Source organism: Pogona vitticeps, chromosome 8, assembly GCF_051106095.1.
Source record: "Pogona vitticeps strain Pit_001003342236 chromosome 8, PviZW2.1, whole genome shotgun sequence".
Taxonomy (NCBI): domain Eukaryota; kingdom Metazoa; phylum Chordata; class Lepidosauria; order Squamata; family Agamidae; genus Pogona; species Pogona vitticeps.
In genome coordinates this window covers 3,094,979-3,121,158 of record NC_135790.1, presented here as the reverse complement: position 1 = coordinate 3,121,158, position 26,180 = coordinate 3,094,979, and the positions used below count along the sequence as shown (strand labels likewise).

General features: G+C 48.9%; 1 protein-coding gene across 2 annotated transcripts; it reads right to left on the bottom strand.

The window, feature by feature from the left end:
- Positions 1-1,789: 1,789 nt before the first annotated feature.
- On the bottom strand, positions 1,790-25,178 carry PLAT (plasminogen activator, tissue type). 2 transcript variants are annotated; one of them, XM_020780242.3, is made up of 14 exons: positions 25,059-25,178; positions 17,648-17,739; positions 16,096-16,150; positions 14,802-14,933; positions 13,666-13,779; positions 12,327-12,501; positions 11,403-11,494; positions 9,541-9,712; positions 8,158-8,243; positions 7,314-7,503; positions 6,457-6,593; positions 6,203-6,343; positions 4,241-4,389; positions 1,790-3,246 (listed from the first exon to the last, which is right to left on the bottom strand). In XM_020780242.3, exons 2-14 carry the CDS (start codon positions 17,711-17,713, stop codon positions 3,088-3,090), a joined length of 1,668 nt encoding a protein of 555 aa, XP_020635901.3. In that variant the 5' UTR covers positions 17,714-17,739; positions 25,059-25,178; the 3' UTR covers positions 1,790-3,087. The 2 variants fall into 2 exon arrangements, with proteins under 2 accessions (XP_020635901.3, XP_072835029.2); XM_072978928.2 differs by lacking the exon at positions 25,059-25,178 and having other exon boundaries at positions 17,648-18,115.
- Between the last annotated feature and the right edge of the window lie 1,002 nt (positions 25,179-26,180).

Below are 26,180 nucleotides of genomic sequence, written 5' to 3'. Positions count from 1 at the left end.
CTGCCTGGGCTCTGGTGTGCTCTTCTATCCCGCCAGGTCCTCTGGCCCATTCATCTGGAGAGCCACAGGATCCCACAGAAAGTAGATCAAGATTCGCTGGTGAATCTCAGGACGATTTGCAGTAGATTTCCAAGAATTTTTGATTGGAATGAGTAAAATTGCAAGGAAAAAAATATCTCCATCTTGATTGGTCATCTGTTAATTGCCTGTCTCTCTGCCTCAGTATTTCCTAATCTGTATAACAGGGATGTTGATAATGTGTTCTGGACAACATCTTTGTTCACTTCAGCCAGAGTGGAGAGATGTGTGGGAATCCGTAATAGCTGGTAAGTCAGAAGCAAATACATATAGATTTGACGGCATGGTTCATAGAGTAAAACAGGCAACTGGCTCAGTTGTCTGCAAGCTGTCACTATGCATGCATGTATGCATGTATTCCATTTTAATTGTACCTTTGATCTAAGGAGTCATTAAGCTGTGTGCACACACGTGTTCCCCACTTCCCACCTGATCTCACAACAACCCTCTGAGGTAGGTGAGTGCCAACAGTGCAACTAGCTAAAGGTTACCCTATGAGTTCGTGCCTGAGTGGAGATTTGAACCTTGGTCTCCCCAGTTCTAAGCGAATGCCTTAGCCACCATTCCCCACTGGCTTTAATCCTGCCGTCAGCCAGTCTGTGCCAAAGCACTTGATGGAAGTGTTTTTTCCCTCTTGAAAACCAATACGAGTGCTTTGGTCCTGGATGCTGTCCATTTGTATCTCCGTTTTACTCGCTGGCCTGGAATCTGATGTTTCTTCCCCACTTAATCCCTCTTAGCAGGCTGATCTGGCACTCTCCTACCAACAACCGCTAGCCCTCGACGGATTTCATGGCGTGCTGCAACTCACTTCTTCCTGGTTGACTTTGTGACCCTACTTTTGATCCTGGCCTTCCGAGAGTTGGCGTTTGTCAGACCCCGCCCGGGACTTGAACTTGCAACCTGCAGATGTACATCTCGAGGTGGCTGTCAAAGAGAAGAGCAGCAGCGTTCTCTCCACGCTCCCCCCCCCCCCCGAGAAGCCTCCAGCTTAGCCTGACTATAGATCTGTGGCCGCAAAACTGGGATGGGCGGGTGTGTTTCCAGATGTTCATGGATTACACATCTCAATGCTCTCGCCAGCACACCCAATAGTCTGGGGCTTCTCGTCATCAGCTTTAAATAAAATCCTAGTCTGAAGCTGAAAACAGACACAAGCAGACGGGCCCCCTTGGAGGCAGGAGAGGCCCTCCATTCTCAGCCCCTGAAAAGTTTGGGCCCTTCCTGACCCCACTTTCAGCTTTGGGCAGCCTCCTCCAACGAGGCATCCTCTAGATAGGTTTGGGTTCAAATGCTCCACACTCCCTAGCTGACTAAGGAGCATGGGAGCTATAGTTCCACCCATGTAATTCAGGAGAGCTCCTTTAGATTGGGGGCAGGAAGATGCAGGGTCAACGCTGGGAGGAGAGGAAGGAAGGGCTTACTCCAAAAAAAAAAAACCCCAAAAAACTACAATCCACCGTGCTTTGGTCTACAACGGTTGCAGGAGGCTTTTCTATGTGTTTCCCTTTTGATTTGGCTGTCGTTTTGTTCCAGAGACCTAGCCTTGTTTGTCTGTTTCAGGTATAACAAAGACACGGCCACGCTGCAGCCACTGTGCCCTTAAATTTGAATCCAAGCCCTCCTCCAGAATCGCTGGCCCCTTTTTTGTCGGTTAGCAAATTCCTCACCGTCGAAAATGCAAAACACACCCATGGATTCGAAGAGAAGGTCCGGTCCATGTGTCTCGTTTAATACACTCAATACAAAGTTACATCCTTGCTTTTCCGAGCAGCATCGACAAAAGACGTCTCCGTAATTCAAACGTACGTCAGGAAATCGGAGCATGCTTTTTGTCTTCAAGAAATAATGTCAAATGCCCACACAGTAGAAAAATAATATTCTTAAAATGTTTTACGAAGAAAGATGAAAGTAACAAAACAGCTGGCTGGTAGGAGCGAATCTTAAACGGCAGCTTGGCCGAAGTGTGTTTCTGGGGCTGGAGTTTGGTTACTACTTTAAAACAAAATCAGAATCACTTTCCCGGCCAAGGAAGCCACTTTTTGTCCCAAAGGGTCTCTTTCTTTTTTACCCCCTCCTTGCTTTGTACATGCATGGTCCAAAGAGGGAGGAGCTCCGTTACGTTTCAAGAAACCCAAAACCAGCAAATGCTCCCCTCCCCTCCCAAAAAAAGCTGGATCTGCCATTTATTACTGTGCACCAGGCACATGAAAAGGTAAGAGACAGAGTGAGAGAATTCCCCCTTTACTGTCTCTCTTCCCCCACATTTCAAAAGCCTTTACAGCAATGGTCCCCAGCCTTGGGTCCCCAGATGTTCCTGGACAAAAACTCCCAGAAGCCTTCATCCCTCGCCATGCTGGCCATGATTTCTGGGAGTTGTAGTCCAAGAATATCCAGGGACCCAAAGTTGGGAACCACTGCTTTATAGCAATAGAAGGGATTTAGCAGGAGCAATTCCAAACAATTGCCGTTCACCCCCATGAAACTTGACTGCCCCACATCTCTGTGCACCCTCTAACGGACCCACTTTTAAAATAAAATTTAATGCACAGATGTCCAACTTTCAGTGCTTTGGGGGAATTCGCTGACAATGCAAGCCTGTGTTGGTTTACTCAGAAATCAGCTCTGTTCAGTTCAGTGGGACTCCCTGGCTAGAGAGCACATCCCTCCTCCTTCCCAAGAGGAGTTTCGGATGCACGGGCTCCATGACAGAGGACGGGTCCTGCATGAACCGCAACTCAAGACAACTCAATTGCTTCAAGAGAGGAGAGAAATGTACAGAGCTTAGGAAAGCATCTTTTTTTACACTATGTCTCCCAGGGGCCACCATGGCGAAAGGGAGAGAATATGGGAACTGTAGTCCAAAGCAAGGCACTTTGCCAAGTGCATCGCTTCTGGAATGCCAGCCTACATCCCTGGGGTCAGCTTCTCACGTCCGCACCAACGGTGTCTCCCTGATGCAAGGAGACCCTGGAGTGAAGAACGAGGAGGAAGCATCCGGCGGGTGCCTTATGAAGCCATGTTCTCCTGGATCCATTCCAAGTAGTGAACCACCTTTGTGTAAACGCCCGGGGTGTCCTTTTTTCCGCAGCCCACCCCCCAGCTGATGATCCCGACGAGAGTCATGTGGCCGTCTTTCAGGCAGACCAGAGGCCCTCCGGAATCGCCCTGCAGCAGCGAAGGAACGAAAAGCAAAGGATAAGAGGAGTGGCTCTCATGCATATCCCACCGGGATCCAGGGCTTCATGTTCTGAGCAAGATGAGACCTAGATATTTTGGCACCAAAATAGGTTAAAAGGCATTGTCAAAACCAACAAAACTTCACTGTGAAATGGAGTGTGGTTTGGATGGGACCTCCGGGGGTATCAACGCTTCACTGCAATGCTGATCCAAACTAGATGCTGCTCGGCCCCTTTGAAACTTAAATGCTTTATCACAAACCCAGTCAATAGATTGGAAATCTTAGTTTACTGCATTGGACCTCCCAGAATCATAGATGAATTGAATTGGAAGGGTCCTCTAAGGCCATCCAGTCCAACCCCCTGTTCGATGCAGGAATCCAAGTCAAAGCAGATCTGGCAGAGGGTTGCGTAAGTTTCTCTTGAAGGCCTCCTGCGCTGGAGCCCAAGAAGCTAGTTTTGAAAAAAAGCATGTACACAAGTAAACACACACTCCCTCTCTCTCCCTCTCTTGCGTGCACACACACAGAGCCTAAAACAGGTGGGAGGAGCAGCAAAAACCTTCCCCCCGCAACAGATAAACTGTTGACAGAAAGGGAACAACACGAAGGTGTATGTGCAGGAACTGCTCTGGTTGAGAAATTCAAGATTAATTTTTAAAAACATTTGGAGGCAAAGCTTTAATTCTGACCTAAAGCAGCTGGAGAGCTTGCACTGTGTGGTGAAAGAGTTAGGCAAAATCTTGAAATTATCAATAACTAAAAAACGACAGCAACTAAGAGCTTAATGGAACCCCCAAATGCCAAGGCAGTGTATCTGCAAATACCAGATCCTGGAAATTTGCAACAGGGAAGCATCTTATCGTTACGCCTGGTTTCTGAGCTCCCAAAAGGCAGCTGACCAGCCGTCATCGACAGCAAGATGCTAAGCTTTGCCTCTGATCTGAAAAAGGAATTCCGTGACATCTCAAGAACCGAGTTTACCTTGCAGGCATCATCAATCTGCCTGGTGTCCCCTGCGCACAACATGTTCTTGGTGACAGTCCTGTTTGCAAGCCGGGCCGGTGTGCACTGACTCTCTGGATACAGCCTCACTTGTCCTTCCTTCAGACGTTCAGAATAAAATGGAGAAACTGTGAATAGAACAGGAAAGTGGGTGATGAGAGATGGGTAGGCAGGTGGACACCTGAAGTTGAGAACCTCAGCTGTGGCTTTTTCTTCTTCTTCCATTTTCTCCTTTTAAAGAGCATGTCCCTAGTCCTCAAGATTATAAAGATTTGAAAGTAGAAGGGTAAAGCCTATGGGGGAAAAAGTATGCTCTTGCCCACAGAAAGCTAGAGGTCGGGAAACAGCTACAATTTCTGAGTACAGAACACTTTGTAAAAACAGATAGGTATTCCATCATGCCATCCCTGCCCTCTGCAGTGATGTAGCCCAGATGGCCACCTCAATGAGAACTAGTCTCCTGAGCTGTCCACTCATCAGAATATCTTTGTTTTGTTTTGAGAACTATGGCCCAGAGATGGGAGTGGGAGGGGGCGCTTTGAGGCTCTGGCTTGCTTTAATGAAAGCCAGATGCTTTTCGGTAAACACAGCCCAGTCATCTGGATCAGTTAGTAATCGGAGAGGAATCCAGCTTACAGACCTTTCTTCCTGCTTGAAACTCAGGAGGAAAAAAAGATGTTTGTGTAGCAAGTGAGCATCGCCCAAGGACACTTCTCCAACTGCAGGCCATTTCCACTCGGACTCACCTCGGCCTCAGCACCAACAAAAGCCGTTCCCAAAATTGAGCACCCCCCCCTGCCCTGCAGCAACCAGATCAGGCCTGCTAGAAGGCAAGGAGAAGGGGGCATCCATCTGAGGAAGACACTGTCACACCCAGGATGTTCTCTCTCACACACACATGAACACCCCCCCCCAAGTTTTCCTGCTTAAACCACAGAACTGAGCTTTGCCTGGAGATTCCAGGGCTTAGCAGGCAGCAAAAAAACCCCTCTTAGCACCAGGATACCTGGCAGCCAAAGGCAGGAGTCCAGGGTAGCTGAGAGACTGTCTCCTATATCATGCAGGTCTGGCCACAATGTATTTTGGTGGTCCTGTTGGCTCTTTTATTTTTCAAAACATGTTATAAAGGTGTATCTGTGTGTGTATTTGTCTGGTGAAGATGGCAGATGCTTCTCAGCACATCAAGTGGAGTCACACAAACACACATACTGATCAACACCTTCCCTGCGTGAATGACACAAATTACCTATTTTTAGATATATACATAAATATATTTTTTAAAAACCTATAGTCTACAGATGCTTGTTGATGTTCCTTATAAGCTGTATTATGGAAGGATCCGTATCCTGAAAGCTGAGGTGCGATCAACAGTAATTGATACTTGTTCTTAATCTTTTGTTCTTTTCTGGATTGCTTCCCTACTCGTGGTGCTAACTCTAAAGACATGGCCGAGGGGCAATTTTCTCCGATTTTACGGAGCCCAAGTTGTTTTCCAACCCACCCGTGAAGACATTTCTGGATGTTGATGAATTCTTAAACTGAAACAAAATTCTTTCACCTCACCCACCCACCCTCCACTTTGCACAAACCAAATTCAACAGGTAAAATGCTAAAACTGTTTCCGGCATAGAAAGGACGACGAGGTCCCTGCATGCCGTATACCTGTTAAAGAAAAGGAGCCTCTTAGGAAGAAGGACGTGGCCACACTTAAGAGCAAAGCCTCCCAGACAGATCTGATTCTCTCACAGCTGTTATTTTTAATTCCTTTGGGGGTTTCTTTATCCTAAATATGAAGGAATGTCTGGATGTGGGTAAATTCTAATTTTAAAAAGAGACGATCTCTTTCCCAGATACTCATCACTGATTTGAGGCCCTTGTGGCTCTAAATATCTTAATAAACTCAGGCCAAAGCTGGGGTGAGAGAGAGAGGAGCTTGCTTACACTCCTCATGCTTGCCATAGCCGGACACTTGACATTCTGTCCAGTCCGGCATCTCCAGCCCCGGATCCGGGAGGCAGGCGGGACGAACCGAGTCCGTTTCTACTGCGCACTCGTCCGACACAGACTTCAGCTTTAGGAGAGCTGGAAAAAAATTGGGGGGGGGACACAAAAGGGAAATCAGAGAGCTGTGAGGACGGAGGGGGCCACCTAGAAGTGGCTCACCCAAGGCCACAAGCGGGGAGGAGAAGACCTACCAATGTCGTTGTCAAAGGTTTTCCCGTCAAAGTTTTTATGCAAGGTGTATTTCTCCACCTGGAACAGCTGCTCGGTCTCCTCCCGAGTCACCCGGGAAGTCCTGCCCAGCACCACTTTGAGGCGACTGGGACGAGGCCTGCGGAAGAGAAAATGTGGGGTGACCTTTCCCTTTTTTGAGTGCAACTTTTTTTTTCTTTTTTAAAAAAGAAGCCTCTGGACTGAAACAACCACAAGGCAACGTCCAGGGAGGCAGGGGGTCGCATTCACTCTCCTGAGTCCACCATCCACTATTCAAAAAATAATGATTTTAAGAAAATACGGAGTGTATTCTTGGAAGATATATTTCGGAGAGGGAAGGGCTATACATCGAGGGAAGAAACAATGAAGTTTTGGAGAGAAAATGGACTGAATGAAATCTAAAATATTATTAATGCTAGCCCTGAGGGTGAGGGTGGCACTGGTGTATTACGCAATTGCATTTTATTGTGGTGTTGGTTTTATGTTGTTTAGGTCGGAGGTTTGTTTAATAATTTTTTTTTTTTAAAAAGCCCAGGTATAAACAAGGCTTCAGAGTAAGTCCAGCACAAGCCATGCAGGCAGGGAGTTCAATGAATTATGTCCTTAAAAAGTAACTCTTCCATGTTCTGATTCCAGACTTCACCCACCCTGCCCGACTGTTCCTGTCCAAGCTAGGGGATGGGGCGCCTACCTCTCATTTACTTGGAAAGAAAACAATATCTATACAATTGCTCACTGCATAAACGGGGTCCCATCTAGCCAAAAAGAGCCTCCATTTCCAAAGGACATCCCCGGGAGGCAGGAAATCCAGCAGACAAATGAAGGGCTGGCGTCTTACCTGTCTTCGAAACAATGAGCAGCAGAGAGGACCCAGCAGGAACCGATCAGGATCCCACCGCAGACGAAGCCTTCTGAACGAGGGTATTTGGCGAATATGGCGGCCTGCCAAGGGTGGGACTGGATATACGAATAAAGGCCTCCTTTGATCCGGAAATGGGCCACCCTGTGCTTCCTCAGCCCACAGGTGGCTGGCAGCGGGTCGTGTGGGAGAGGAGAGGAGAAAAGAGAGAAATAAAGCATAGGGCCCTGGCTGTAATCAGTGACACTCGCAGCAGCTCTAAGGGGCAGGGACCCTGAGCCACGATGCTCTCCAAGGACCCAGACTTTCTCCCTCGCCACCGTCCTCCTTCCACCTCTCCCCCCGCCTGCTTCAATCCTCAAGACTGAGGGAAAATGCAAGCAATCAAAGACAAATCCTGCTGCCTCTGTAAAGGATTCCTCAGAGCCCCTTCCCCACTTTGGGGTCCCCAGGATTCTTCTGGATGGGGCAGGATGTTGGGTTTGCATAGAGGAGTTCTCGAGGTTCATAAGGCAGGCCTGTCCATGAACCCCCTCAAGGCTTCCCGGTGGCCAGTGTGAAGCAACCTACAAACCTGCTTTCCGCTAAATCAGGCCGTTGGACCATCTAGCCTAATACTCCCATCTCGGGCTGGCAGCCCTGGCTTCCTAGGGCTTCAGACAGGGTTCTCTCTGAGCCCTACAGGGATAAACCAGGGATTGAACCCTGGGCCTTCTGCACACGAGGCAGACGCTCTACTGGGGAGCCACGGCCAGAAGGGACTGGGCAGTCACCATTAAGTATTTGTGGCCCCAGGCAGGAGGACCCAGGAGGTGTGACTTACAACAGGTTGGGACGTCGCAGTATTCCCATTTTGGCTGGCCAGCTTTGAGGACGTGGCACCACGGCCGGGTGTCGTTGTCAGGATTTCTGCAGGACACGAGGAGGAGAGGATTATTTCAGAAGCTGAACTTCTCACATCGGGGAAGTACTCAAGTTCTCCAGAGGCTGTGAAACTCCAGAGTGGCCTGGGATAAATGACCAGAGGCTGCACTGCAGAATACCATACTGTTTGTCTATGTCTAAAATAGCCTTCAGAGGGATGTGGTGGCACTGCGGGTTAAACCACAGAAGCCTCTGTGCTGCAAGGTCCGAAGACCTGCAGTCGTAAGATCGAATCCACATGACGGAGGGAGCCCCCATCGCTCATCCCAGCTCCCGCCAACCTAGCAGTTCGAAAGCATGCAAAACGCAAAAATGCAAGTAGATAAATAGGTACCACCTCAGTGGGAAGGTAAATGGTGTTCCGTATATAGTCACGCTGGCCACGTGACCACAGAGGATTGTCTGCGGACAAACGCTGGCTCTACGGCTTGGAAACAGGGATGAGCACCGCACCCCAGAGTCGGACATGACTGGACTAAATTGTCAAGGGGAACCTTTACCTTTACCTTTAAAATAGCCTTCCCTAAACCCTGGCACGCTTGAGATGTGTTGAACTACAGCCCCCATGATCCCCCAGCAAGTCCAGGCTGAGCTAAAACATAGTACATCACACTGAAAACAACTGCATGGGTTCTAGGAGCCTCCAAAAAACCCTGTCTTCCTGCAGTTTCTTCTCATATTCGCCAGCAACGGATGTTTTGTTATGCAAAAATCTCACCCTGGGTTCACTGTGGATGCTTCTGCAATCCTTATTCAAATTTCTCCCCTATTTCAAAGCTCTGGCTTTGTTTCCAAGAGACATCTGAATTTTAGCTCATCATAGCAAACGTGGTGGTCTTTTTCTCCGACCGACTGGGAAAGACTCCCATTTGAAGGCCCTCCACACACTCTCTCCACTCCGGACCCTCCATGTTTCTGAACTCGCAGCTCCTCGAATCCATGTCCCCTGGCCAGGCTTGTCTGGCGTTTATGGGACGTGAAACTCAAAACACAGGAGGGGCAAAGGCAGAGAACCATGGCGATGGAGAGCCATTCCGGTCCAGGTGGACCAAACGTCTGTCTCAGGAGACGTTCAAAAAGGTAACGTGTCCCATCTGATCTCCCAGCCATAGTGGGTGTGCTGTCTGGTTAGGTCTGGATCCGTCTGCATCGCTTCCGGAGCTGTCCCAGGGAAGGCAAGCAACCTCTAGGAGAGGTTACTTCTGTGATTGTACAAACAAGTTGTTGTTTTAAATGGGGGGAAAAAAGGGTCTTCGGAAGAGAAACCAAGCACTCTGCTCACCGGCAGTGGTTGTGACTCCCCAGGCCCAGCTGCTGAGCATCCGTCCTCACGGCAGTGTAGACTTTGCCAGAAATCAGGTGGGAATCCCATCTCAGGCAAGTGGTCCCGGACCTCGTGCGGCTCTCACTCCCTCGGTAGTCGGCACCCCTTCCGGAATAACAGGTGTGTTGCTCTGTGGCAAGGTGGGGGGGGGGGAAAGGGGGGCATGTTTAATCCAGAAAGAGCTGCTCCCGTGTCACGTCCGTGGGCTGTTCATTCCGATCACCGGGAGGAGGTGCTGAACAAGCCCCAAACTAAATTCTTCACCTCTTATGATCCAATCTTTATCCCTACCGCTCCCCCCCCCCGTTTCCCCTCCTCCTCTGGGGTTTATATTGTAAGCCCCTTTAGCGCAGAAACCTGCATTGCATTTGTTTACTAAACCATGCGGAGAAAGAGAAAGCAAATTGTAGGTTTAAGAGTCCTACGTCCTTTAGTTTAAAATGCGAGGCCTTCCAATCAGAGCCGAGAGCAGGAGGAAAGAACTAGGATGAAGTAAGCTACATATATATATATATATTTACTGTTAGGCACAAGCCAAGAGACTACAGACAAGATACTGACACAAAACGCTTAAAAGTGGTCATTGGAGAGTTGCACAGAGCTGGCCAGGTGAGGGACACAGACTGAGAGAGATGGATGGACGGATGGATAGACAGAGAGACGGAGAGACAATCAGAATGATGGCTACACACATTTTCATGAAACATTCATTTGCACTAGCACTCTTAAACAGAAAGATCCAGTTTCCAGCTTGGCAACCCTAAGGTACCAAAACACACAATGTGCCCATGGATCATGCAAGGAAGTGTGTGCACAGGATCACAGTCTTGCTGTCTGTGTAGGAAGACAAACAGGAGTAAGAGAGCTTTGTTGATCTACAGTCAATCACCCAGAGAACTATCAAGAGATCCAGAGCTAGCTATCCCATGCTCCTCCTGTGGAGCCCCATGGGTACTGATGTCCCTGGAGAGATAATTAAAGCATATATAGGGGAAGCAGAGGAGTAGATTCAACACGAGTTAGTGTAATGCCCTTTTTTAAAAAAAGAAGGGTCCAGGCCAGAGTCCAGCAGGAGGCACAGCTCTCTCTGGGTCTTTTGTGCGCCTGCGCATGCGCACATGAGAGATTTAGATCCGAGCCATGTCATGGAGTCCAACGTCTCCCTCTCCTCTCTTCTGACCACCCCTCCCAATGCCAACTGCCCCATTCCTTACAAATTTTAGCAAGAAAAGAAGAGAAAGAGGGGAGAATGAAAAGAATGAACAAGAAAGGATGTTGCAGATACATCTGGATGTCTGGCAGGAAGTTCTTGCACAGCCCCAATTCCCAGGAACAAACCACAGATCATACTATAGAGAAAGGCGGCATCCTGCCAGAGGCCGCATTTGTCTAGGGCCAGCCATCTGCGCTCAGCCCTGGCTGCTTTGGAGAAAAATTCTTGCGAGCCCCTAAAGGAGGAGTTTCGCTCCTGCCACATCCTTGGAGTAAAAGCGCATGGGTGTTAAAGTTTATTCTCCTCCAAGCAATAAAGTTCCCCCTTCCACACGCTAGTGCCCCTGCACATAATTTTGGATGTGTTTGTCTACCAGTTTCAATCCCTCTTTTGCCTTTTCTTTTTCTCCTCCATGATTCTTGGTCCTCTCAAAGAGCATTTCCAGGGGGAAAGAGGGACCGACCATAACAGAAAATAACAGGAACAGAAGCAAGAGCTGAGTTGCATTTGGAAGTGAAAGCCACCGCAACGAGGAACAAGCTTCTAGTCTGCGCCATCCCCTGACCCGTTTTTCCCCCCCCAGTGCCATCGTGGGCCTTGAACTTACTGTTGGAACAAGCAGGAATGCTGCAGTACTCCCAAGTATACTTTCCCTTTTGGTAAACGTAGCACCACGGTTTGGAATCCATGTCTGGATTTCTAAAGAGAACAGAAACATGGCCAAGGTGGTGGTTAAGCTTTCCTTGTTAACAGGAAATCAAAACAAACTCTGCAGCCCCAGCAAAGCCAAAACAAATGCGCTCGTTTGTAAAACAATTCATAGGCATGTTTGAATAAAGTATCCTTAAGAATGTCAACAATTGATCTGAAGGTTGAAAAGCAGGGCCGGGCTTCCCTTCTTCCACATCGGCCCTCCAGCTTTCTTCTACTAGGCGGCCAAATCTTGTGAGATCAAGAACCTGAGCTTGGAGAAATTCTTCTTTTTCTTTTTCCTTCCTCATTCACCCTTTTCTTCTGTGTCGTCTCTCTTTAGACCGTAAGCAGCCTTGCCTTTGCTTGAAAGGACAGGAACACTTTCCCAGCGGCGGCAGTTTATAAATGTCACCAGCCCGTGTAGAAGTCAAATACAAGAAAGTATTTTATTTTTCTCTCTGTGCGTGTGTTTGTGTGTTGTGTGTGTGCGATTTATAGGCCACCTTTCTCTCCATAGAGAACCGAGGTCAGCTTACAATTAAAACTATGCAATAATCACAGATTTTTTTAATTTAAAAAAAAACTATACTAAAGCAAAGAAAAGATTTATCAATATTAAAATCACAACTAAAAAGAATTTAAAAATATCTTTTAAAAAATCTCTAAATCCAATAAATGTGGCATTCCGGAGACCCTCCCTTATGACTTGGAAGCAGAAGAGGGAGGGGGCCGGCCTAGCTTGACACGGCAGGCAGCGTGATCGAAAGCATCTGGATGTGGCGACACACCATGGGGTTGGACCCAACCGACTGAGCCTCTACGAGGTCCAAATCCTCACCGGCAGTAGTTGTGGTTGCCCAGTCCCAGCCTCATGGCGCCCGGCCGGTGTGCGTTGTGCTGCTTATTGATCAAGGCACTGCTGTTCCAGTTTAAGCACTCCGCTCCGCTCTCCGTAACGCTCCACGTCCCTCTGTACGTCTCTCCTGCATCCTGGTAACAAGACGCTTTGGTGTCTGAATGAAAAAAAGAAGCAAAGCATCATAGGTCTCTACCCCGACTTCTTCCCTTGTCCTGTCCGTGAGCAGAGTCAACAAAAATTTTAAAAGGGATCATCACTGTAAAGAGGATGGTGGGGTGAGCACCCCGGTCGGCGGGCGATAGGGCACCAGCCCAGGGGGCCGAAGCACCTACCCAACTCACACCAGAGGGGTTGGGGAGGGGCAGACCTGGGAAGGGAGGAGAGGGCCCCCCTCTCAAGACGGACGGCCCCAAACTGAAGCCCTGCCCATGGAGGTGGCGCTGCAGAGGAAGAGAGGGCTTACCCCCAGCATCACAGGGAGATAGGAGCCACCTTGCCAAAAACAGAGGCAGAGGCTGAACCCAGGGAACCGAAAGCCACCCAGATCGGATCCTGGCAGAGAAAAGCCAGCGAAAAAGGCCAGAGCCAGCATGAGAGGGAGGGGGCTGGTCTGTCAGGTCGGGGTAAAGGAGGACCTCCAGGGAGGGGACTCTCACCTCCCGGCCCTCACATTGGGCAGACCGGCCTTTGCTCTAAGAGGTATCTTGCTTGCGATACCGACAGAGCCCCAGGGCTGGATCGAAGAGCGACCAGCAATTGGCCTCCCTGGTGAAAAGAGCCCGGGTTGCTGAGGAAGACAGACACCCCGGTGAAGGGAACGGGCAAGAGTCAAGAGACCCTTGAGCCAAACATGGGACCCACCAGTGGACCCAACTAGGTCAGAGGAGTCTACGGCTCCTGAAACTCAGTTAAATGTTACCCCTTTTCTGGTTCCTACAAGCCCTTTTTTGTTTGAACATTCTACCAAAAAAAATTATTCCCTGAATGGGTTACTGCCACGATCTGCCCTTGGAGGTGGCACTTAGTCCACGGGGCAGCTGTGCACCACTGCAGCTCTGCAACAGGATCAAGAAGATAAGGCTGTTGGAGGCTGCCTGGAATTTGAACGGAACCGTTACAGGACAATCCTACCCCACACGTTTTCCTGCTTCACAATGCCATCTGCCTCAGGTGTTTTTAGCTGCCACCTCAGTGAAAACACTGTGGGAGACAACCCCATTCCTGCTGGGACTTCTGCCACTGAGGTGCACGCACTGAGAGGATTTTTATGCATCTAGTGTTCGTCCGTTGCCAACACTTTTGTGCTCTTCCTACTCACCAATTTCACAGTGTTTCCCGGAGAAGCCTGGTGGGCACAAGCAGATGAAGAGGCTGGGCGAGTATAAGGCTTGTTGGCATCGGCCCCGGTTGAGACACTGCGGCCTCAGGCAGCCTGTTATGGAAAGTAAAAGACCATCTTCGTTTGTCTCCTTTCGTGACACTCTATTTCCTGCCTTTAACCCTCATGACATGGTCCTAAGTTTCTGAGGTTCGAGGGCATCTCTTCTGTGGAGGGTTCTTGGTTTAGGTCTGGATCTCCCCAGTGGAAGGATCTCGGGTGACAGGAGCAAGGAGAATTCTCCACTTAGAGAATTAGACCGGCTGGACTTCAGAGTGGGCAAAACTGTGAGCCTGTATTCAAGACATTTTGGTGCCCGCATGGAACCCTCCACTCCCATGCCATGCCAACTGGACTGGTGGGCAAAGAGAGACTGGTGGCAGAGCGGACAGCATCCTCTACCTGCGTATCAAGGCAACAGGTTAGGGTTAGGGGGTTTTTCCAGACCAGCAACGTGGGCTGCACATACGCTTTGTTGCCTTCCAGCAAAATGAATGGCTGAGGGCAGAGGAGACACGAGGAATTCACAGAGAGCTCACACGGCTGTCCTTCAGCCATTGAGGCAGTTGCCTTGCTCAGTCAAACAGTAGGGCTGGCCCCCTGCCTGCGTTCCTCTTGGTTCGGCATCTCTTAGCAGATCTACGTGCCCCAAACTTAGAGGGACGATCACGAAGACATGAACCAGAGTCTCGCTCTCAATGGCCTCAATGTCTCTCCACCTTGAGCTCCTCATAGGAGAAACAGAAGAGCAACAGGACTTTTGAAATCAGGTCGAGAGATTCGTGGAGGTCCAGAGCCTTGGGCTGCCCATCCTCTGCCCAGAAATCATGGCCAGCACAGCGAGTGATGGAGGCTTCTGGGCGTTTTAGTCCAAGAACATCTGGGGACCCAAGATTGGGAACCACGGTTCCAGAGCAAAGGTTATGTTGCGTGTACCACCACAACTAAACCACTTCTGCCATGAACCAGAGTCCCGGGAACCTTCTGGAATTCATTGAAGGTAGCCATGAAAGTTCTGGTCCCATCCGCCCCCGTTTCCTCATTCGCAATGCGCCCAACGCCTAACCGGGACCCACCTTGAACAGGCACTGCATGGCAAAAGACACCGGGGCTCTCGCAACGACAGTATTCAATGCGTCTGTTCGCCTGCCGCAGCCAAATCTCCCTTTGCTGGTAGATCTGTTGGGTTATCTGGTCTTTGCACACGACTGTAATCAAGAGATGGGAAACCCTCCTCTGAAGACAGATCCCACAGCACCATTCCTCACCCTCTTAAGTACCAGTGTAGTTTAGTTGGATAAAGACTCAGGAGACCTGGGTTCAAATCTTTGTTCAGGCATAGACACTCACCAGGGGGTGGGCACTGATAGAACCACTCCTCTAATATCTCCCATGCCTTCAAAACTTTATTCATAATAATTGTGTGCCATCAAGTCAGTTCCAACGTAGGGTGACCTTTTCCAGGCTTTTCTAGGTAGAGAATAAGTACTTCTTCTGGGGTGCCCTGGGACTATGTGCAGCTTGCCCAAGGCTACCCAGGCTGGCTCTTCTCCCAGGAGCCACAAAGGGGGAATCAAACGCTCAACCTCTGGGTCCACAGTCAGAGATCTAAATCACTGAGCTATTCAGCCAGTTTGCTATAGATTGGGTACAACTTGGCAGTACATAACACACTCACACAAGTACCACATTTTCCTTTGTTCCTGATCACCAATCACCCATCGGGGGGGGGGGGGAGGACTTAGTCCCTACCACTATTGTTCCACTGACAGTTACCTGGAGGTCATAGGGGCACCCGTTTTTTCTTCCAATTGCTTCTCAAGACGTTCAAATCATCTGATTCTTTTGAACATGAGATGGGAACTGTACTGTTATCAGAGCAACCACCCTTGACCTCCACTTTTCCTATGATTCCCCCTTTCCAAGTCTTCCCCCAGTAAAAAAAAATCCCCATGTTTCCTTATTTCCAAAATTTGTAGGGTTCCGTCCAGCAAATTAGGTACAGTAATAGGTTTCTGTGTTTGCTAATATGTAGTATCTGGACACAGGTTGGTTTAACTGGTGTGTGATTGGGAAAAAAGCATACAAATAAATAGAATCAGGAAAGTAGCCGAGTTACAAAAGATGATCTGAACTTCCTCCAGCCCAGGGACACAGCTATTACACAGCAAAGGGCTAATTTATTTATTTAAAATATTTTTGTCCCGCTTTTCTCCTTAAGAGGACCCAAGGCAGCTAAGTCAAGGTGAGATGAATCCTAAGTAAATTTCAAGATCCCTTAGGGATTCAACACAGCTTCAGCTAGCTAGTATCAGCTCAGCAAGTCCTGGGCCACCACGACCGGTTAGGATGTTACCCTCAATTCCTTACCTTTCCTGGGTCGTATTATTCCACGTGTTCCTCGTTTAAAGCGAGCAGTAGGGTTCTGCGGGGGGCAAAGAAAACCTTGTTTTTACAAATTGCTGCTGACAGTGAAGTTACTTATGAATAACTGAGCTCAACGCAAAGTATCAGGGACTTTGGGGTTCTCAAATGACCTCTTAGTTATTTAATGCTTATTATTTCACTTCTCTTTTAAAAAGAGAGAAGACGACAAATCAAAGGTGTTTATAGTGCATCTAGTTAAAGCACGACTTCGTTTTCCTTCTGTCCACTTCCTGGTTTTGTTGAAAGCGTTTCAAAGTGATTGCCTTTATCGGTACCCCACTCTGAGATCTGTTGATACAGCATACAAACAGACAGGCAGCAAACAAACATATTTATAAGTACGTATGTGTTTTCATGAATGAGAAACCACTGCAGATCCATGAAGGTGATGGGCAGATAAACAGACCACTCCTGATAAAACAAGGGACCCCGATTGCACAGAGATTTCTATACACCACCATCCAGCCTACCCGACTAGTGACCATGAGGGGTGGGGGATTCTGGGACTTGTAGTCCCAAAAAGTGGCTTTTCCAAGCTCTAGATTTCTACTCGCGCTTAAAAGTGCACGAGCTGAGCTCCCTTGCAGATGTTGCTGCTCGACACCAAATCCACGAGTTGCGAAGAGGTTCAGGGTGGCTTCAGAGCCAGAGGCTCTAACCCGTGTTGACCTTAAGAGGCCGTTCAGGATTCACACCCCAAAGGTGTACTCCTATAAGAGTTACCCGGCAAAAGGGCTGATGTTTTTTCCCCAGTGAAGGTGCAATCGTCAAGCAATTCAATATGCCTGTCCTGCATTTTGCACCTTCAGCCATGAGAACACATCATGTTCATCCTAGCACATGCTTTTCCTCATCACCATTCCTTTGCAGCGGGCCCCACTAGAAAGCAAACACAGCATTTATCTGCAAGTTTAATCCCCAAGGCATGGAAGACATTTTGTCCATGGAAGAAAAACTTGCCAAGAACAGAGACTATGCAGCTACTTGGACCCTCCACTGTACATTCATTGCTGGAGGAAATAATTAATTACAAGCAACTCACTGTTTGCAGTTAGTTACTGCAAGCTGAACTTTGTTGGGGGGTGGGTGGGAACAACAGCTCATGTCCATTCCTGGTGCCCTCAGAAGCCGACAAAACAGCAGCCTCTGAGGCACGCCAGTGCTCCGTGACCTGCTGAACTTTGTAACGAACATTCAAAGAGCTGAGTTTGCTTTTCTGCCCCTCTATCTTTTCTTCCCTCTTTCCCCCTTTTGTGTTGAGGCCTGCAGACCATAAATGTGGCGTCTCTACCCGATTCTTCGGCAGTGACGGCTTCATTCCTTTTGCCTGAAGAACGGGGCAATAAAAGCTGCAAGTAAATAAGTAATGGAAGAAAAAAACAGACCCAGGAGGCCAGCAGGAGCTTCCGTCTGATGTGCCAACAGCTGGAAAGAAGAGCCACCATCAAACACAAGCCCCCCCCCCAACACCCACCCTGATGTGGCGGACTCTTACCGAACTCTGAAGGGTCGTGATTGCTCCTGAGAGCAAGAGGAGAAAGAAAAAATTCTCGAGTCTCATGTTGAAGTCTTCAAGCAATCAGGCACCTAAAAGCAAAAGAAAGTAGAGGAAAAAGACAGAGCCTTGAATATCTAACACAACATCCTCAGGCCTCCGGCTGGAGCAGGAGATCACGCCTGCCAAGGCAGGGGCCAAGAACGGACCGGCTTCTCCAAGAGGCTTTACTGGCTCCGGCAAAAGCAGCATTAAGCGCAGCAGATGGCGACGGATCTGCCCCTCCGTGAGCCGAATTCAGAGCAGCAGCTGCAGCCGGGCAATGTTTACTGGTGGATTTAAAGCCAATCGGACTCATCTGTTCAAGTAGTTTAACCCTGTCTGGTCGCATCGCCCCAGGCTGGCTGTCTCCACTGCAGGTCCCTCCCGCCGGCTGGCTGTTGAAAGTAGGTTACTTGGCCTGGGAATGGGGTTTGTGGTCTTCGGCTCTCTTGCCTTGGCCACTCGGGCTTTTTTAACCTCCTTGACTCACTTCCCCACAGGCGAGTAAAAGCCTCCCCTAGCCTTAGGGCCAAGAGCGAGGCCCCCGCCTGCCCCGTAGGTTTTGGCTGGCCTGCCATCTTGAGGCAATTATTTCCTTCGCCCCGACTCCTAGACCATGGAAAGAGCTTCTCATTGCCGAAGTAGTAAAATGAACCCAGATATTTTTAAAACTCTGTGCTTTCACATTTCTCAAAAGTCACTAAAATAGTTATTTCCCCTCCCCCCTGGGTTTTAAAAACTCATCTAAGTGAAACAACACCATCAGTGACAATGGACTGCATTCTTCCTCACTCTTGTTATGGCCTCAACATTTACCGCAGGAGTGGTGAAGCTAGGTTATTTTTCCTAGCCAGAATTCTGCTACTTATGTCTGCACACCTAACTCCTACAGCGTAGTTTTCAACAACTGATTTCCAGCAGTTCAGAAGTCAGTGTCGATTAGAGACTTCCTTTCCTCAGTGTCAGGAGAGCACATGACTTTATCTCATTGCATGCCAGCCGTTCACACACTGAAATAAAAAAAGGAAGTCTTTTATCAACAGCAAAAATGAACATGACTCCCATAGGTGTTTCTTCAGAAGTAAGACCTGCTGCAGTCAGAGTTCACAGGAGGGATGTGGAACTTTGGCTCTCCAGAGGTTTCGGATTGCAACATCCACAGTTCCCTATCCCTGGCTGTGCTAGCTGTGACCGATGGGATATGGAGGCCAAAACATCTAATGGGCCAAAGGTAATAGAAAGATGGTGCAGAAAGTTGCAGTTTAAGTGACAATGCAATCTTATAAATGGAGGACTTGAAACCTGCCAGGGTTTCATGTTTCCAGATCCCACTTCTGAACCAAGAGTCTGCAAACCAAAATGTCAGATAAAACGCAGCTTTGCCAGCCTAATCTCTGCCAGGGGTTCTCAGCAGATCACCACTGAAGAGACGATTAATCTTTTACCCTTTTTGATCTTTCACCCCATGACAGCACTTTAATGGCCAGCGGGGAAGGAGAATAGCAGAGGGGTGAGTCACTTGACAGGGAGACAAAACAGAAGAGGAGTAAGAGGAGAAAATTTGGATTAGGAGGGGGGGGGAGAAGAGAAAACAAGACCAAGTTAACTATTTCAGGCCCTCCATCACGTCCCAGAAGATTCCCAAAAATAATAATAATACCCTTTGGTATATTTTCTAATCAGCATCGCTGGCTGAGGTTCAATTTGCCACCGACCTTTCTACTTTCCTTCCCCATCCCTCGATTAGGCTGAAAAAGAGGGAAGGGGACTGGGCATCAAGCAAAAGCAGGGTCTGAACCTGAAACGCCCTAGTGGAAGGCCTAACCCTCTTTGACCCATGGGCTGTGCAAGTAAAGCTTAGCCATTTGGCACCTCTTCACAACAACCAACATTTGCTGTCTTAGGCAAAAGCCTCCTTCTGTCTAAGGCAACACAGGCTAAGCCTGCCCAAGGTCAGAAGGAAATGTTCTTGACAGGAACCTTCTGGTGCCCTCTCCCTTCCTCCCTTTCAGTTTTACACAACGCCCCGGAGCAGAAACAGCAGAGCCCAAAGTATTCTGAGAATACACAGAAGTGCATTACCCTTCCCTTCCTCTAGGGGCAACCTTGGGACGGTGCAGCTGGCCCAAGGCCACCCAGGCTGGCTCTTCTCCCAGGAGGCACCAGTGGGGGAATCAAACTCCCAGCCTCTGCAGACCTAAACCTTAACCTGGTTGCTGAAACGTCTAGTAATGCCTCTGGTTCCACCCCCAAGCTGTGGTTGGGGATAATATTGAGGTTTTAGTGCATCATCAGGTTGACAGACACTGGTGCAGGATTTTGAAGCTAAACAGACCCGTCTAAAATGAACCTCTAGGGAGATGGAAGCTTTCCTAGCATTGAAAGGTGTTCGTTTCCGGTAGCAAGACAAACAGACGGGCAGGTTCTTCTTTTGTTCCTAGTGTGAACTATGCAAACAGGTTTTAGAAAGCATGAAAAAAAAATCCTTGTGAGCACAGAAGGCCTTCAAACCTCCCGAGGGCAAAACGGACTGTCTCCAGTCAGAGAGACTGTTTGCTTTTATATAGCCTGGGGAATGGCATCCTAGAAAAGGAAGCCAAGCTCTTCAGAATTTTTTAAAAAGGAACTCCAAGGACTTTGTAAGAGAGCAGGACCAGGGGTTTCTCTTCTGGAATACCCTCCACCAGGAAGCGCACAGAGTCCCCCTCTTCTAACTTTGAGGAAGAGCCAACAAAGCGACTTATTCCAGGCTGCAGGAGGCTAATTTGTGATGTACACAAACGCTTAACGGAGATTCTCTCTGCTGCCACGGCTCCCTTGCTTGCTAGTCTGTTGATGCACGTAGTAAATATTGCTAAGGGAAAGAAAGGATAGAATTAGGCATGGTTGGGATGGGCGTCGTAAGCCTGGAAAAGAGGCCAGAAATCCATGAAGGAAACGGATCAATAGTACACAAACTGCTGGATAGTATTCAGCTCTTCTAAAGCTGGGGTTTCTCTTTCTCCCCGCATCGCTGCTGCTGTGTGATCTTGAACTTCATCTCAAAATTTTGCAAATCTCCTGGTGGGCTCGTGAGTGCTTTGTTGGCATGAACGAATCTCAACCATTGTACTGACCGAAGCACAGCTCCTGCCCTCTGTCCGGCGTGCCTGGGCCATTTTCAATAGCCCTCCAGGGTGCCTGCGCCTTGCGGTTGCCAGCTGTGTGCTGAAGCCCTCGGCTGTTTTCCCTGTGTTCAACAGCCAAAACCAAGGATGTTCAATAGCGATAAGCTATCTAACTGGAGCCAGATGGCCAAAGATGTGTGAGAAATGCAACAGTGTTTATATGGCTAGAAGCCTAGTCTGGCAAGCCATGTCGCAAGTCAAGTAAAAAGATGGGAAAGAGCCCTAGACGTTGCCAGAAGCCAATAAGACGCCCCTGGAGATTCAAAGGGGACCCATTTCAGCCCAACAGCCAGTTAGCTCCATGTCTGGGTCACCCGTGCCGATCCGTTCTTACACACACTGTCCAAACGACGGTGTGGTACAGGCAGAGAGCCGATCAGAAAAGACACTTCCTACTGAGAGGACGCTACAGCAAAAACAACATGTCAAGAGGCCGCAAGGTGTGTGTGCGGTGCTTAGAGCCGGACTAAGGCTCAAGAAGATCTAGATTCAAATGCTCCTTTGGACTTGAAGCTTAGCAGTGGATCGTGGCTGGCTCCTGGCAGGGTCAAAGATAGCCAGGATATCAATGTCATGAATTATAGCCAGACGGCTATTGGTGATGGACGCAGGCCAAAGTCAGCTCGGTGGCTTAGGTATCTGGCTACAGAGCCAGAGTTTGAGAGTTCGATTCTCCACTGAGAAGAAAACTGTGTAGCCTTGGTCGAGATGCAGAATCTCAGGGCACCCCCCCAAAAAAGAAGGGAACAGTAAACCACTTTTAAATAGGAAGCTGTTTTCTTTCTGTATTATGTCCTCTTATGCATGCCAAGTATTCAGTATCATATTGCTAATTTAGAAAAACCCAAAGGTAGCCATGTGGAGAAGACCGTGTCTGCAGATACAGTGACCGAGAGAAGGAACCGAGTATTCCTCAAGGGGTCGGCCTAAGGCAGTCCATTCTTAGCATCGTCTGGGGAATTTGGAAACCTAGTGGATGTGGGGTTTTTTAACTGATCATTGACAAACCTGCAGACTTTAAATACGAACAGCAGGGAAGTCTGGCTGGCTCAGCGAGTCCAAGACCTTCTGCTGCCTGAGTCACACCCAGACGGTCAACTGAATTTTCCTTGAGTAAAAAGTCTACAATTTCCAGGGTCCCTGAAAGTAGAACTCTACTGCCACCTCAGAGAATTTGCTGCCCAAGGGAGCCGTTTCACCATGCCTAATGGCAGAGCCAGGCCTGCCGGTCAGACCACATCAAGAGCTTACCCAGTGCCACATTCTGTTCGATATGGAGCCAACCCGTTCCCCAAGAGATAGATGCCCACAAGGAGGGCACACTGGGGCAAAAAAAAAAAACCCTCTTTGCCTACATTCAAGTTCCCCAACAGGGATCCTTTGGGAGTCATGCTGCTCCTTGATGCTGCTGCCCAAAACACGGGGGCCTCATCCTTCATGAAATTGCATGATCCCATTTTAAAGGTTTTCAAGCGGGTGGCTGTCAAGTCAGCTCATCTTCTGCAAGTAACTATGTGCCCTGTGAAGGACTGCTTCCTTTTGTCTACCCTGAATCTCCAGCATTTAGCTTAATTAGATAATCGTGGGTTCCAGTTTTATTGGGCCGGCTGGATAGCTCAGTGGTTCAGGCTTCACCAGAGGTTTGGAGTTCTGTTTCCTACTTGTGCCTCCCGGGAGAAGAGCCAGCCTGGGTAGCCTTGGGCAAGCTGCACCGTCCCAGGGCTCCCCCTAGAGGAAGGGAAGGGGAAAGCACTTCTGAGTATTTTCTACCTAGAAAACCCTGAAAAGAGGTTGTCATAAGTCAGAATCAGCTTGACGGCACATGAGCACTATTATTATAGTTCTCCCTCCCCAGTTCTTGCACTCCATGTATAATATGCCAAGGCAGTTTTGAAACTGAATGAGAAACAAGAAATGCAGGTGGTTTTTAGCCTAACATCCACCGAACCTAGACCATCCTGGCGATGGTGCACAACCGAGAGCGGTCGTTCTGAGGCACGAGCAGTGGTCTTGCTCGCTGCTGCAGGAACATCCTTCCACGAATGCTCCCTTTGTACAAACTGGCTTTGCTAGGGCAACGGTTATCTCTGGAATTCTCCCTGGAAAGAAACGAAAGATCCAAAGACTCACTTAAGGGAATGGGCCCTTTCCTCCGATCCACTCCTTCTCCTTTTGGATTTTCTCAAAGGGAGGTGCCTCAGCAATCACTCTGTCACAAGGCTGTGTTTACAAAACAAAACACGGTAAATGCAAGATGCGTGGAGGCATAGATAAGAAAAAGTCTGTGCTGTCACAAACAGACCTCTTTCAACACTTGAGCACTGTGTCTAAAAACAGGAGGAGTGCATTATTTCATGTCACTCCAAAGCGCTGACTCTGGATTTCTTACCCCTTGAGTTGAATCTGCATTTAATATTACTGAGTATTCTTTTCAATACAAAACAAGGAGTATTCTTTTCAATACAAAACAAGGAGAACCCTAACGGTATCCCTCTACAGCAGGATACAATCCTGAAATTGTTACTGTTGGTGAGATAAGGCAATCCTGATAAAGCAGAGAACGGTGCGGCAAATCGGGCATCACCAAGCTTTTTGGTTCAGCCTGGATAAGCAAGAGAGAAATCAGACGCTGGGACTGTCTTAGCCTTGCTCTATGACACCATAGCTTGTGGCCAGAAGACAAGTAACATCAACGCAAGGTCTTCGCAAGGTTTCGGGAATGCCAGGTTGCCCTCCTTACTGAGTTACCTTGGGCCGGTCCTTTCTCTTAGCCTCACCCACCTTTTCCATCCCACCAGGTCTCCAGAACTTCCTCTAGAAGCCCAAAATTGCTAAACCAAGGTGATCCTACTTTGGGCACCTCGTGAGAAGACAGGTCTCCTTGGGAAAGACTGTAAGGCTAGGAGAAGCTGAAGACCACAGGAAAAGAGGAAGACCAAACATGAGGTGGATCTACTCCATAAAGGAAAATACAGCCAGGAGTTCGTAAGACCTGAGCAGGGCAGGTGATGATAAGTCTTTTTCGAGTCACTAATTCAGAGGGTCGCCATAAGTTGGAAGTGATTTGAGGGGACATCAACAACATTTCCCCAGTGAGGTCCTTTGATCCATCCCTCAATTTTTATCATCACGAAAACCCTTCAGGGTAGATAATGTTGAGTGAGCACAGCAGGCTCAAGGTCACTCAACAAACTCTACGAAGGGGGGGGGATTAGGTGGACCTGGTCTTAGGCCAATACTCGAATGCAATGGTTCCCAACCTTGGGTCCCCAGATGTTCTTGGACTAAAACTCCCAGAAGCCTTTGCCACCAGCTGTGCTGGCCAGGATTTATGGGAGTTGTCATCCAAAGATGTCTGGGGACCCAAGATTGGGAACCAGTGCTTGAGACGCTCCACCACATATTCTCTCTCTCTCTCTCTCTTGGAGAAGCATGGGGAGAGGGAGAACAAGAGTCCTGGGGGGGTGTTACAAGTCCCAGAATCCTTGGCCAGCATGGACTACAGCTACCAGAATCCCCCCACCAGCATCACCTTTGAAAACTGCAGTCCGTGATAGTACCTCTCCCAAGCTCTGTGAAAAAAACATTCAGTTTCTCTCTCTCTCTCTCTCTTAGGGTCAAATGCCCTTTTCTCCCCTTGCCCTCTGGACAAGAGAGGACGTCAAACAATGACGTCATCGGGACCCGGGGGGGGCGCACCTTCTTGGCAGACCGGATCCCCCCCCCCGCCCCCCAAGATCAGCTCTGGACAGACCTGAGAGCCACGGCCCTCCCTGGCCACACAATTTCCAGCTAGGGATGGAAAGGAATTCTGATTCTGTTGGTGAGTTAGAAACAACCCCTGCTGCCCTCATCATCCTCTCATCTCCTGGAGCATCCCGGAGGGCTCCGGCCCCGCACCTGCTAGGGGGCCAGCGATTCAAGCCCCGGAATAAGCCGACCAAGGGAGCGCCCTCCCTCCGGCCCGCGATCCCGAGCATTCACACGCCTCCCCCGACGTAACGCGTTTCACAGGTGCTGGCTGGGGGATACTGGGTGATGTAGTCTTTCCCCCCAAAAAAACGCGTGTCAGAAAAAGCAAGCCCGGCTCTTTCCTTCCTCCCTCCCTCCCTCCGGCGCTCAGCACCAGCACGGGTCTCCAGATCTGCGCGTGCAGAATGCGTCCCTGGAGGACCCGTTGCCTCCCATGCCCGCCCGCCTACCTTGGGGTCGGTCGGCCGGCCGGTCTCAGCCTCCTGCTGCCAGCTGCGGATGATGCCCGGGATCCCTGCCTCTCGGTCCGCTTGGCTCGCTCCCTGATGCCAGGCGCCTTCCCAGCCCCGGTTTAAGAAGCCACCGGCCGGCCGGGAGGCGGAGTGGGAGGCGGGGCGGCGCCGGGAGTCACGCCGGGCCGCGTTCGGACGACCAGGGCGAGACGCGGGGCAGCGAGCGCGTCGGGGCCGGGAGGGAGACTCTCCACCCCCCAGGCCATGGGCTCGCGTGCAATGGGGGGAGGGGGGGCAGAGAGGCAAGGCAAGGGGCCGCGGAAGGAGCGGGGCTCGGCCCTCGGTGTCAACCCTGCTGGGGGATTCCCACGACCCTGGGGCCCTCTTTGCGTGTCTTCTTGGCTACCCTTCTCGGAGCTCAGGGTCTCCCTCGCTGCTTCCTGGCAAGAAACTTTTCCCGTAAAGAGAACGGCGGCGGGGGACGATTTTAGTAGAAAAGATAAAGTTTAGGGGGGGGGATGTACAGTATGGTGTAATGATAAAGTCAGGACATGACAAGAATTGCAAAACTATGTATTTTATTTTAAATTTATTTATTTTATAAACTTCTGCACTGGTTTTATTTTTTTAATATAGTATTAAGTTTTTAAAATACTGTTTATGTTCATTTTATTTAGTGTTATTTAAGAGTGACTTTATTTACTATGCATTGCATTGACTTTATCATACCAAACATTATTACAGAATACCTTGTTTTATTTAGCAATGTCTAACCCATTATTTTGTTTAGTAGTAATTTTATTTATTATTATTTAAGTTTATATAAACCTTACTTTAAGTTCCTTGGTATTACCTTTATCTATCTATTTATTTATATTTCTTTCTTTATATTAACCTTATTTATTTAAAATCAACTCAAGGGGTGATGGAGGAAACAGCTTTTGATGGTGGTAGATGTATATTCCTCCCTTCTTCTGTGGTCTTTAAATTGTTTTAAGTCCACAGTGGCCATAATACTAAAACACACAGTAGTATTCAGCTTTAATTTGTTTTTAACCATTTTATAAGCCACCTGAGGGCCCTGCAGTGGTAGAAAAGTAGGATTTAAGTAATCTAAAT